The 13,838-nt window shown below is 32.9% G+C and overlaps 1 protein-coding gene and 1 non-coding gene across 2 annotated transcripts; both read right to left on the reverse strand.

Annotated features, from left to right (window-relative positions):
* Positions 1-4,369, reverse strand: LOC107486160 (probable glycosyltransferase At5g25310). Its single transcript, XM_016106718.3, has 5 exons — positions 4,187-4,369; positions 2,909-3,629; positions 2,701-2,831; positions 1,317-1,665; positions 1-947 (listed from the first exon to the last, which is right to left on the reverse strand). The coding sequence occupies exons 2-5, from the start codon at positions 3,344-3,346 to the stop codon at positions 258-260; spliced, it is 1,608 nt and encodes a 535-aa protein (XP_015962204.1). The 5' UTR covers positions 3,347-3,629; positions 4,187-4,369; the 3' UTR covers positions 1-257.
* Positions 4,370-12,567: 8,198 nt separating this feature from the next.
* On the reverse strand, positions 12,568-12,671 carry LOC127742933 (small nucleolar RNA R71). Its single transcript, XR_008004284.1, has one exon. It is a non-coding gene; the product is annotated as a small nucleolar RNA R71 (small nucleolar RNA).
* Positions 12,672-13,838: the final 1,167 nt, after the last annotated feature.

Consider the following 13,838-nt stretch of genomic DNA (forward strand, 5'->3'; position numbering starts at 1 on the left):
TAAAACAAAAAAATTCTCCCTCTATAGTTTTTGTACAAAATAAACAATATAGTTCACGGTTAATGGGCTTGGAAATAAAGGCCACAACTCATTCCAAAGATGATAACCATTCTCCAGACATCATCTCCAGATAATAACAATCAAAATTCTTATGCATGATGCCAATCCATCAAGAATACTTTTCATTCCATCCAGTATCTCACCGAAACAGAACTCAGGCATTCAAATTCAATATAAATAGATACCAAAAACGATTTTTACATCTGTGGACTTTGAATCTGGTTCAGCTTGTTGTACCATATTGAATGCAAGATCATGTGAAACAAGTCATATCTTATCGGCCTTGCGTTCCAAAGGAAATGCTTCTGTACCATCTTCACATTATTTTGCATTGTAATATATTTTCTCATAGGAATGGATAATAGAATTTCCTTCAGCTTAGGAATATCTTTCTCAGCCACGACCAAGGAAAAAGCACTCCAGTCCAGAACTTCACTAAAAGGAAGAACAAAGTTATCTGCTATGATCACAGGAACACACTCGTAATATATGGCTTCGACGATTCTAGGGCTGTTGACTTCAAACCCCATCGGACATATACAATATTTACTCGATTTCATGTGTTGGATATATGTCATCCGTTGGGAAACTTTCAGAGGTAAACGCTTGTAGATTTTCATGTCTGCGTCATTTCCACCACCCCAATACTTGAGAAGCGTGGGACGCACTCTACCGTGCATGCTTCCAGCAAAGAAGGCAAGGATGGGACGTAGCGATACTCTATTTCCCCCAAGATGTCTAAGAGGTCTTCTTGGTGCCCTTATGGTGGTTTCCGGTAGTGAAACGTCTCTTCCTGCTACAAACACTCCTTCGGACGGATCAGCATTACATAAAGCTTTGATGGTGTTTCTGGCTAATTCCTCATGGCCAGTCACTGTGTAAGGACCCTACAAAGATGAGAAAATGATGATGAATTCTATGCATACATGCAATTGTTCATACTTTTGAGGTGCAAATTAAAAAAGGACACTGTATACTTTGCTAATCTCTCATAACATTTCCATACTATTTATGCTAAAACAATTATTTTTATTCTTTCATATAATAGATCTAAAACATGCAGATGCAGAAAAAAATATCATTTAAAAAGTTGTGATACTCACTAAGTAGTGTCAATCTTAGGAAAATCAAATTCTTAGGTGTATAAAACCACTCAGTTGCCTCCACCAAAAAAATCAAACTTCATATGAAGAGCTCACACTTGACACATTATCAGAATCAACTAATTCTACAGAAACAAGATACATGGTCCATACCCAATCATGGCAAGCAACAAGAAAATGGTCCGACCCAAGTGTGCGGTTCCAGAAAGGATACTTTGCAGCAATCTTGTTCACATAGTCCCTAAGAAAGAGCGATAATGGTTTCAAGTTATGTGACCCAGGCACATAGAGTGCTAATTCCATTTGGCGTGCACTGTATGGAAGATAAAATAAGTGAGCCTTCTCAGGATCCTTGCTGACAAATTGCTTATTTCCCTCCATTAACTTCATAAACCATCCTTCAGAAGCATAGATTCCCTTAAGGAAAGGTGTATGAAAAATGGGCCTTGCTCCATCCCGATATATATAAACTTTGAGTATCGTTTCCATCAGTTCATAGCTCCTAAAATTGAGGCACAATACTGATTCGAGATGGTTTTTAACATAACAGACAATTCTCTTCATATATCCAAGGTACAGCATAATCCAAAAACATAAACAGCAACCAATAACAAAGTTTTGCATCATATTCATACTGAGAAATGTTCCGAATTGGTAATTATGACCTAAAAGCATTGGGGAAGATGAAAAGCTTATTTATGGGGTACTAAAACAATGTAGCTGAATGTGCATGATGGCATCAGAGTTTAATGAAATACACAGATAGCTCAAAAAATCTTGAAACTCTATCATGTTATGATGATGTTTCGTACAATAAAATAGAAGTAAAGACCTAGATCACATCATTCAAATGCCAATATTCATTCTTAAAAACTGGAAAGCTTAGTGAGGATGACTATAGAAAAACAATGGAGTAACTGGGTCCAACAAATTACAGCTGCATTAAAAGATATATTTAAATTCCAGATAGTCAAATTTGAATGTTTAATGGATAAACAGGTTGACCACAGTCAATAATGTGACTGACATAAAATATTAAACTTCCTTTTTTTTTCTGAATGATATCTTTTCATTTTATTTAGAACTGTAAGTCTAAATTTAGGCAGAGTGGTTCTTTGGAAAGGTAGTAGACCAAGTGATAATGGAAGCACTGGTTCTTTATTCTTCAGATTCTTTGATGAATCTATACTTTGTTTTCTTGGTTTGATTGAATGTTAAGGAGTTTTAAAGAGCACAAATAAAGAGGCTTACACAACATAAAACAGGGGGATTGGTCACAAGTGGAATATATTCTCAAAAGGTTTGACATAAGGAAATCAATGTGCAGTGATAGAAGCTTATTATGCAAAACTTGACACGTTTATGCATGTGACCAACAAATGTAAACTCTTTCACAGTTTTACTCCTAAAGGAAAGTATAAAATAAAATGCTTCAATTCAGTATCATGAATATTAATAAGTATTAACAAAAAACCAATCCTTCTTGCAAGATGAATACGTATGCACCCAAAAATAAAAACAAATAAATTCAAGGTACCTTTTGAAAACAGAAATGTTCCTAAATAAAGAAGCATAGAGATCAGGATCTTCATTAACCAAAGGGGCATTATCAATCTCTTTCTTTGCATACACAAGGGCCTCATGAGGTGGCAACAACTGTATGTGTCTCTGAGAAATATATATGAATCAAATTATTGGTTTCTTTATAGAAAAGGTGGTAGGTTCAAGATCTCACCAATTTCTACCTGCTTATAAGAAGGAACACCAAGAGGTGGTGAAAATCTTGTATGTTTTGTTGCATCAGCAAGCTTTTCCTCCCTTTTACTCCTAGAGATTGAACTATTCAGGCGGGTTTCTGCTCTCTCTGACTCAAATGAGACTGATTGGACTACTTCATTTGACGAATTAAGTAAAATAACAGAGTAAGGAAGGCTGAGGCGAACCTGCTGAAGTATTGCCTCTTTGGTGGTGCTGCTATTCAAGGATGGGTGTGATGAATCATTTTCATAAGGAGACTGGTCATTTAGTAAATACCTATGTACAAGAATCTGAAACAAAATACTAGATACAGTCAAAACAGCCGCCAGAAGAAACAATCTTCGCCAGTCGATTTTGTGGCCAAAGAAACGCCATGATAACTCCCTCATCAGGATAAAAGCAGATTGCCGGAGGGCCCTTTTCATCTCATTATACAAGATATCAGAACCGAACCATTCAAATATCCAAACAAATGCCACAGATCATAAAAGCTAAGCATGCCATTTCATACATCTCTGTAATCCTAAATGACACAAAGACACTCTAGAGCTCGACCCAGCCAAAATCCTACACTTATTTCAAGCAAAGTCTTCAAATTTCCCAATCTCAAAACTGAACTATTTTGGGGGGTAAAAAATAAAAAGAGAGACTTCAATATGAGAAAGAATAATATCCAACTTATTAAGTGCAATCCAGTTCGCAGATAATCTGCACAAAGATTCAAACAATAACCATGTAACCATCAAAAACTACAACAGGGTGAAAATTCAAGTACTATGTACTAGCAAGATTACATTATGTAACACTAACAAGTTTCACCATTGCTTGTTATATTATCGACAAGTTCATCTCTAACACCATATCGCTATATACTAACAATTCTGTCATACATTAACTTGGCTACTTATATGATATATCACATGCTATCATGATCCAATTCCAAAACAGGCATTATGATATATAATTATAATATAATTGATAGTTTGATACCTATAAATCTACTACACGGGAAGGGAAGGGAAAAGAAAAATTCGCTAAAAATTGAAACAAGTTCCTCTAAGCTTAAGAAATATTTCTCAGAAGCTGATTCATGAACTTATATATTTTCCCTAAGCCATGCACACTGCGAAAAGCAGAATCATATGAATCTGAATACAGAACCATGTAGCGCAAAAGAAAAATAAACCTAAATTAAACTAAATTAAAGGTATATTTAATATTATTAATTAACCATGATTATGAGGATTGAAGCTTAATGAGGGTACCTGGTTGAAACGGTGGATCTGAATCTGAGGCAGTAAACAAAGAGAGGTAAGGTGCCACCTCAGTTTCAGACCGGGCACGAGCTGTTGCTGTCTCTCACGGCGCCAATTGCCAAACTCAGAACAGCGCAGCAATATGAACAACAACAACTTCTTTTTCCTTTTTCCAAATTTTTTTCTTCTCAATCATCTGTTTTTGACTTTTTATTTTCCTATAAATATTAATAAATAAATGTGTTCCTATTTTTGTGTGCTAGTTAGAATCGGTTTTTTTAGCTAAAAAAGTACCCTTTTTTTATATAGAAAATTTTACCTTTTCCTCCTCACAAATATTAAAATAATACTTTCTTTTTTTATTTGTAAAATATATAATTTTTCTATAATTTTTAAAAATTTTATTTTTAATTTATTTTTAATTTTTTTATTAATTAATATTAATTTTATCTATTTTTTAAACAAAAATAAATTATTTATTACAAAAATATTTTTTAACAAAAATTTTAATTTTTTGTCATTAAATTTTACTTATTAAAATATTCTTTAATAAATTATTTTTTATTGATTAAATTATATTTTTACTAAAATATTTTTTTAAAATTTAATAATTTAAATTATTTTTTACTAAGATACTCTTCAATAATTTTTTAATTATTAAACTATGATTTTACCAACATTTTCGTTAAGAGTATTTTTGTTAAAAAATAATATATTTTTTCTTAAAAAATGAATATAGTTGATGTTAGTTAACCAAAAAAAATTAAAATGGATTTAATAATAAAATATAAAAATAATTGTTAACAAAATTTTTGGTAAAATCACAATTTAATAATTAAAAAATTATTGAAAGATATCTTAGAAAAAAATAATTTAATTATTAATTTTTTAAAAAAAATATTTTGGTAAAAATATATTTTAATTAATACAAAAATAATTTATTAAAGGTATTTTGGTAAGTAAAATTTAATGACAAACAAATAAAATTTTTGCTAAAGGGTATTTTTGTAAAGAATAATTTATTTTTTCTTGAAAAGTGGATAAAGTTAACATTATTTAACACAAAAAAATTTAAATGGATTAAAAAAGAGGTTTTTTTAAAAGTTATAAGAGAGGTGAATGTATATTTATAAACAGAGGAAAGGGGAGTGTTATTTTAGCATCTCTCTCAGGAGAGGAGAGTAGAATTTTTTCTAAAAAATAGTATAGATCGAATACCGATCCAAAAATTGTGAATATCAATCCGATCCTCAAAGCTATATAGGATTGGATCGGATCCGATCAGCACACTAATAGGATCGGATTGCGAATTTTATGTAGGTATCTACATATCCGTTTCACATATCGGTAGATTCACAAATTTAAATAAATAAATAAGTAAATTTTTTTATATTTTATTTCAACTAATAATTATTATATATTATATTATTTTATTTTTATTATTTAAAAAAAGTATGTTAATAACATTTTAAGAATAAACATGTTTAAAAGAGTGAAAAAACGAGAGATCCGATCGACATCCACAAATCAGATCGGATCTGCTGATCAAGATCGGATCTAAGCTTAAAAATTGCGAATATTATATTGGATTCGATCCAATTCATCCTATGATTTTAGTGTCGATCGGATCGAGATTTTCGCCATATTCGATCTGCGTTGACCCCTACAATTTAAAACCTATTTAGATACATCTTTTAAAAAAAGTTTTTTTTTTATTTAAAAAAGCAAATTATTTGCTTTTTCTAAAAGCTAACAATACCTTGCTTTAAAAAAAAAAAACAGAAGCAAAAGACGATTTTAATACTTAAAAATTCTTTTTGAAAAACCTATCCAAATATAAAATAATTTTTGTCTGTTAAAAAAAGATCTTTTCTAAAAAATAAAAAAATTAAGTACTTTTTTTCAAAAGTCAATTTAAATTGACTCTTTATCTTGAAGACAAACAAGTCATTGCCTAATTAAAAATGCAAAAACGTCTTTCACTTTTTAAAAAACGAGATATCTAAATCTATTTGAGGGACCTATTTGTCTTTATATATTTTGGACAGATGAACTTAAATGTCTTCTATTTTAAAAATAAATGACGTTTTTGTATTTTCAATTAGTTGGCAATTTATGTATCTTCAAATTAAAAAGTCTGTGACCTATTTATTTTCTTCTCTAAGTCAAAGTTTGAATTTTGGTCCAAACCACGTTGAGTTTGAGATTATTTATAGAGAAAACAAAATATTAAAAAATTTATCTACAAATAAACAAAATTGACTTTATATCCATAAAAAATGAACTTTTGCTGAACTATCTAAATCTTAAAAAATTATTTAGAATTCTTAAACTGCCCTCCTTACCTATCCCAACCAACCTCTAATCCTTCACCACACCACCTCCCAAATTTCCAATTCTTTATCATCACTACCGAAATTTATTATCATTCAAATCTCATTCCTAACTACCATCATTGTCATCGCCGCCGCTGCCGCCATTACTGCAGTCGCCGTCACCACTACACTTCCATCACCCCCAATAACTCATACTTACACAGTTTCAAAATTTTTAGAACTAACATTTCTCTCTCTCTAAATCCATCATCACCATTACCAAAAATTTAACTCCTCAAAATCCTCCTTGGTTGTATTATCTCCAGATTTCAAAACTCAACTTTTCTAAACCGCAGTTTGAAAAACCAAAGCAAAGAGAAAAGAAAAAAAAATAAAAGCAGCAACATTCAAATGGTGGCATGACGGTGGCTCATCTCACTTCCAACAATAGCTCCTCCCTTCTATTTTCTCTTTTTTACTGCATAGCATTTTCTGTCTCTGTCTCAGTAACAATAGTAGTGCTCTCTCTGTCATCTCCATTCTTACTCCTCACAATCGCGCCTTCTTTCTTTCTCTCCCTCTTTTCTTGTTTGGTCTTTCTCTTTTTCGAATCTTTTAATAGTTGCAGTGATGTCTGTGGTTCTCTCAGTCGTTGCCCTCATCTCATCGCTCTACCTTAATATATTTCTCTCTTTCACTATTTCTATTTCGTCGTTTTTTTCTTCATGATGAGATTTCAGTAACGGTTGTTGTCGTGGTAGGAAAAATTAGGTAAGCTGCAGCATCAGAGCATTCACAAAGTTGTTGAAGAGGAAGTTTGTAATTTTCATCCAAATGAAGTAAAAGAGATTTGTAATTTATTCCTAGATGAAAAAAAAATAGGCTTGTTGGCAGTGATTGGTAGAAGATGAAATAGTTTGATGGTTGTGGTAAAGAGAATGAGGTGGCGATAATGGTGGCATGGTGGTGGTGATGACAATGATGATGGTTGTAGTTGGTAAGGTTTCGGATTGGGGTGGTGGTGGTAGTGGTGTTAGTGTTAGTGTTGGGGAGTAAAATTTAAATTTAAGGTTAAGAATTTAAAAATTTTAAATGATGTTTTAAGATTCGAGTAATTTTGTCAGTAAAAGACCGTCTTTTATGGGTAGAAAATTAAATTTTTTTTTATGGGTAAATTTGTCAATATTTTAAACTTTCGTAGGTAAAAATAATAATTTACTCTTATTTATACAAGGAGTGTTTGTATTTTAAGAGAATAAATACAAGAAATTAATTTTAATTAGTTAGTATTTGCTAATATTTTTACCGTAAAATTTAAAATAATAAAGTGAGGCCGCCAAGCGATTCTCAAATTGTAAGAACGTATTTTTTGTGCCATGATTTCAGGAATTCTGCAATAAGAATTATGAAAATTTCTAAGGTGCAATTCATCATGATATAATGCACGAGATTGTATATGTAAATGTTAGATATGTTTTAGAGCCGAAAAGTTATGCGATGATATTACTCGCCATGTTAGTGAAATTTTCTTTGTTTTAGATTTCGACGGCGAGAACCGAAAATTAAACATTACCACTGTGGTTAATTATTTTCTTATGAATTAATCTCCACCACAAGTTTGGCTACTTGTCTTGATTAATCACGACATCTTTTATTCATCACATGAGAATTAAGTAAAGAGACACTTAGATATATCAATCTATAGAGTTAATTCATGATCACACATTTTAATCATTTTTTCTCTCTGTTCTCAACTGAACCACTCTCTCTAGGATCAATTGATAAATTCATATTTGATGATATATTTTTGTTTGAAATGAATGAATTTTATTAAATAATTTCATATTTATTTACTGAAATAGCATTTGTGATTTCTTTTTAAATCACACTTAATTAAAAAAACATGCATTTTAGGCTCCAAAAATGCTAATTTTAATTCTCTTAAATTCTATTTGATGCCTTGATATGTCTGTTGATCAGCGGATAATTTATATGCTTTTTGGCATTATTTTTAGGTAGTTTTTAATAGGATATAGTTACTTTTAAGGATGTTTTCATTAGTTTTTATGCTAAATTCACATTTCTGGATTTTACTATGAGTTTGTGTGTTTTTCTGTGATTTCAGGTATTTTTGGCTGAAATTGAGGGACCTGAGCAAAACTCTGATAAAAGGCTGACAAAGGACTGCTGATGCTGTTGGATTCTGACCTCCCTGCCCTCGAAATAGATTTTTTGGAGCTACAGAACTCCAAATGGCGCGCTCTCAAAGGCGTTGAAAAGTAGACATTCAGAGCTTTCCAGCAATATATAATAGTTCATACTTTATTCGAGATTAGATGACATAAACTGGCGCTCAACGCCAGTTCCATGTTGCATTCTGGAGTCAAACGCCAGAAACACGTCACGAACCAGAGTTGAACGCCAAAAACACGTTACAACTTGGCGTTCAACTCCAAAAGAAGCCTCTGCACGTTTAAAGCTCAAACTCAGCCCAAGCACACACCAAGTGGGCCCCGGAAGTGGATTTCTACATCAATTACTTACTTCTGTAAACCCTAGTAGCTAGTCTAGTATAAATAGGACATTTTACTATTGTATTCGGTGTCTTTTGACCACGTTACATCTTTGGTCTCGGTTTTATTCCATTATTCATCTTAGGAGACTATTGATCACGTTTTGGGGGCTGGCCATTCGGCCATGCCTGAACCTTCATCACTTATGTATTTTCAACGGTGGAGTTTCTACACACCATAGATTAAGGGTGTGGAGCTCTGCTATACCTCGAGTTTTAATGCAATTACTACTATCTTTTATTCAAATTCAATCTTATTTCTGTTCTAAGATACTACTCGTACTTCAACCTGATGGATGTGATGATCCGTGACACTCATCATCATCCGTCCCTATGAACGCGTGCCTGACAACCACTTCCGTTCTACAACCGAAAGTTAGAGTGTGTATCTCTTGTATTCCTGATGCAGACACATGGTTGCCCTCGCCTGACAACCAAGCCTTCCATTCTGTGAGATCAGAGTCTTCGTGGTATAAGCTAGAATTGATGGCGGCATTCATGAGAATCCGAAAAGTCTAAACCTTGTCTGTGGTATTCCGAGTAGGATTCCAGGATTGAATGACTGTGACGAGTTTCAAACTCGCGATTGTTGGGCGTGATGACAAACACAAAAGAATCAAGGGATTCTATTCCAACATGATCGAGAACCGACAGATGATTAGTCGTGCCATGACAGAGCATTTGGACCTTTTTCACTGAGAGGATGGGAAGTAGCCATTGACAACGGTGATGCCCTACATACAGCTTTCCATGGAAAGGAGTAAGAAGGATTGGATGAAGGCAGTAGGAAAGCAGAGATTCAGAAAGAGCACAACATCTTCATACGCCTATCTGAAATTCCCATCGATGATCTACATAAGTATTTCTATCTTTATTTTCTGTTTATTTATTATTATTATTCGAAAACTCTATCCCCATTTATTATCCGCCTGACTGAGATTTACAAGATGACCATAGCTTGCTTCATACCAACAATCTCTGTGGGATCGACCCTTACTCACGTAAGGTTTATTACTTGGACGATCCAGTACACTTGCTGGTTAGTTGAGCGAAGTTGTGAAATTATGTTTAGACCATGGTATTGAGCACCATGTTTTTGGGGCCATTACCTGGGAATCAATTTCGAACAACAATTTAAGTATGAATCACAATTTCGTCCACCAAGTTTTTGGCGACGTTGCCGGGGATTGTACAAGTTTGGACAACTGACGGTTCATCTTGTTGCTCAGATTAGGTAATTTTCTTTTTGTTTTATTTTAAAAAAATTTCAAAAAAAATTTTATCCCTATTTTTGAAAAAAAAAATTTAATTAAAAATAAATTATTCTATGGCTTCAGAATTTTTAAGAATGGATTCTAGAGTTTCATGAAGCATGTTGAATCCTAGCTGGCTGTAAAGCCAAATCCAAATCCTTTTGGAATGAGACTTCAACTAATCACCTCAATGCATGTAATGCCATCCTAAAGCTGGCTGGCTATTAAGCCATGTCCAACCCTTGGATTGGAGCTTTAGGCTAACATTGAAAGATTCCTGGAATTCTTCTTAAAAAATTTGAATTTCTTATTTTCTTTTTCCTATATGTTTTTCAAAAAATCCAAAAAAATAATAAAATCATAAAAAAATAATAATAATATTTTTGTTTCTTGTTTGAGTCTTGAGTCAATTTATAAGTTTGGTGTCAATTGCATATTCACCTTGTTCTTGCAATTTTTGAAAATTCATGCATTCATAGTGTTCTTCATGATCTTCAAGTTGTTCTTGGTAAGTTTTCTTGTTTGATCTTGATGTTTTCTTGTTTTGTATCTTTTGTTGTTTTTCATGTGTATTTTTGCATTCATATTGTCTAAGCATTAAAGATTTCTAAGTTTGGTGTCTTGCATGTTTTCTTTGCATCAAATTTTTTTTCAAAAATATGTTCTTGATGTTCATCATGATCTTCAAAGTGTTCTTGGTGTTCATCTTGACATTCATAGTGTTCTTGCATGCATCATGTGTTTTGATTCATAATTTTCATGTTGTGAGTCATTTTTTATGTTTTTCTCTCTCATAATTAAAAATTCAAAAATAAAAAAAATATCTTTTCCTTATTTCTCTCCAATTTTCGAAAATTTGGGTTGACTTAGTCAAAAATTTTTAAAATTAGTTGTTTCTTGTAAGTCAAGTCAAATTTTCAAATTTTAAAAACCTTATCTTTTTAAAACTTTTTAAAAAAATCAAATCTTTTTCATTTTTCTTATTAATTTACGAAAATCCTTTAAAATATTTTTTAAAAATCTTTTTCTTAGTTTTATCTTTATTTTCAAAAATTATGCTAACAATTAATATGATTGATTCAAAAATTTGAAGTCTGTTACTTTCCTATTAAGAAAGGTTCAATCTTTAAATTCTAGAATCTTATATTTTAGTTTCTTGTTAGTAAAGTAATCAATTTTAATTTTAATCATATCTTTTTATCTTATCTTTTATATTATATCTTTTTCAAAATTTTATCTTTTTCAAAAATTTGATTTTAAAATATCTTTTCTAACTTCTTATCTTCTTATCTTTTCAAAATTAATTTTCAAATCTTTTTCAACTAACTATTTGACTTTTTGTTTGTTTTTTATCTTTTTCAAAACCACCTAACTACTCTTCCCTCTCTAATTTTCGAAAATACCTCCCTCTTTTTCAAAAATTCTTTTTAATCAATTAATTGTTTTAAATTTTAATTTTAATTTTATTTCTTATCTTAATTTTTGAAAATCATTAACTCCTTTTCAAAATTGTTTTCGAAAACTTCTCTCTCATTTTATTCTATTTATTCATTCATTTACTAACACTTCTCTTCATCTCAAATCACTGCCCCTATCCTCACCCTTGTGTTTGGATTCTCCTTTCTTTATTCCCTTTCTTCTTCTACTAACAATAAGGAACCTCTTTACTGTGACATAGAAGATTCCTCTTTTTTTCTGTTCTCTTGTCCTTCATATGAGCAGAAACAAGGAAAAAGGCATTCTTGTTGAAGCTGATCCAGAACCTAAAAGGACTCTGAAGAGGAAACTAAGAGAAGCTAAATTACATCTATCCAGAGACAGCCTTGCTGAAATTTTCGAACAAGAAAAGGAGATGGCAGCCAAACCAACAACAATAATGCAAGAAGGATGCTTGATGATTATACTGCACCTACGTCTAAGTTTGATGGAAGAAGCATCTCAATTCCTGCCATTGGAGCAAACAATTTTGAGATGAAACCTCAATTAGTTGCTCTAATACAACAGAACTGCAAGTTTTATGGACTTCCATCAGAAGATCCCTACCAGTTCTTGACTGAGTTCTTGTAGATTTGTGAGACTGTTAAGACTAATGGAGTAGATCCTGAAGTCTACAGGCTCATGCTTTTCCCTTTTGCTGTAAGAGACAGAGCTAGAACATGGTTGGACTCTCAACCTAAAGATAGCCTGGACTCCTGGAATAAGCTGGTCACGGCCATCTTGGCTAAGTTCTTTCCTCCTCAAAAGCTGAGCAAGCTTAGACTGGATGTTCAGACCTTCAAACAAAAAGATGGTGAATTCCTCTATGAAGCTTGGGAAAGATACAAGCAGATGACCAAAAGATGTCCTTCTGACATATTTTTAAAATGGACCATGATAGATATATTCTATTATGGTCTATTTGAGTTCTCTAAGATGTCACTGGACCATTCTGCAGGTGGATCCATTCACCTAAAGAAAACGCCTGCAGAAGCTCAAGAACTTATTGACATGGTTGCAAATAACCAGTTCATGTACACTTCTGAGAAGAATTCCGTGAATAATGGGACGCCTCAGAGGAAGGGAGTTCTTGAAATTGATGCTCTGAATGCCATATTGGCTCAGAACAAAATGTTGACTCAACAAGTCAACATGATTTCTCAAAGTCTGAATGGATGGCAAAATGCATCCAACAGTACTAAAGAGGCATCTTCTGAAGTAGAAGCTTATGATCCTGAGAATCCTGCAATGGCAGAGGTAAATTACATGGGTGAACCTTATGAAAATACCTATAATTCGTCATGGAGAAATCATCCAAATTTCTCATGGAAGGATCAATAAAAGCCCTAACAAGGCTTTAATAATAGTGGAAGAAATAGGCTTAGCAATATCAAGCCTTATCCATCATCTTCTCAGCAACAGACAGAGAATTCTGAGCAGAGTACCTCTAACTTAGCAAATTTAGTCTCTGATCTGTCTAAGGCCACTTTAAGTTTCATGAGTGAGACAAGGTTCTCCATCAGAAATTTGGAGGCACAACTGGGCCAGCTGAGTAAGAAAGTGACTGAAACTCTTCCTAGTACTCTCCCAAGCAATACTGAAGAGAATCCAAAAAGAGAGTGCAAGGCCATTGACATAATCAAAATGGCCGAACCTAGGGAGGAAGGAGAGGACGTGAATCCCAATGAGGAAGACCTCATGGGACGTCTCTCAAGCAAGAAGGAGTTCCCTATTGAGGACCCAAAGGAATCTGAGGCTCATATAGAGACCATAGAGATTCCACTAAACCTCCTTCTGCCATTCATGAACTCTGAAGACTATTCTTCCTCTGAAGAGGATGAAGATGTAACTGGAGAGCAAGTTGCTCAATATCTAGGAGCTATCATAAAGCTGAATGCCAAGTTGTTTGGTAATGAAACTTGGGACGGTGAACCTCCCTTGCTCATTGGTGAACTAGATTCATGGGTTCAGCAAACTTTACCTCAAAAGAAACAAGATCCTGGTAAATTCATAATACCCTGTACCATAGGCACCATGATCTTTGA

Source organism: Arachis duranensis, chromosome 1 (assembly GCF_000817695.3).
Source record: "Arachis duranensis cultivar V14167 chromosome 1, aradu.V14167.gnm2.J7QH, whole genome shotgun sequence".
NCBI classification, from domain to species: Eukaryota; Viridiplantae; Streptophyta; class Magnoliopsida; order Fabales; family Fabaceae; genus Arachis; species Arachis duranensis.

What these genes read in the sequence shown, in the direction of transcription:
- LOC107486160 (XM_016106718.3), bottom strand. Translation starts at nt 3,346, where the DNA reads ATGAAAAGGGCCCTCCGGCAATCTGCTTTTATCCTGATGAGGGAGTTA. An exon ending in GTGTTCCTTCTTATAAGCAG is followed by an intron (nt 2,832 to 2,908) that starts GTAGAAATTGGT and finishes TATATTTCTCAG; the next exon opens with AGACACATACAGTTGTTGCC. An exon ending in TTGTTGCTTGCCATGATTGG is followed by an intron (nt 948 to 1,316) that starts GTATGGACCATG and finishes TCATCTTTGTAG; the next exon opens with GGTCCTTACACAGTGACTGG.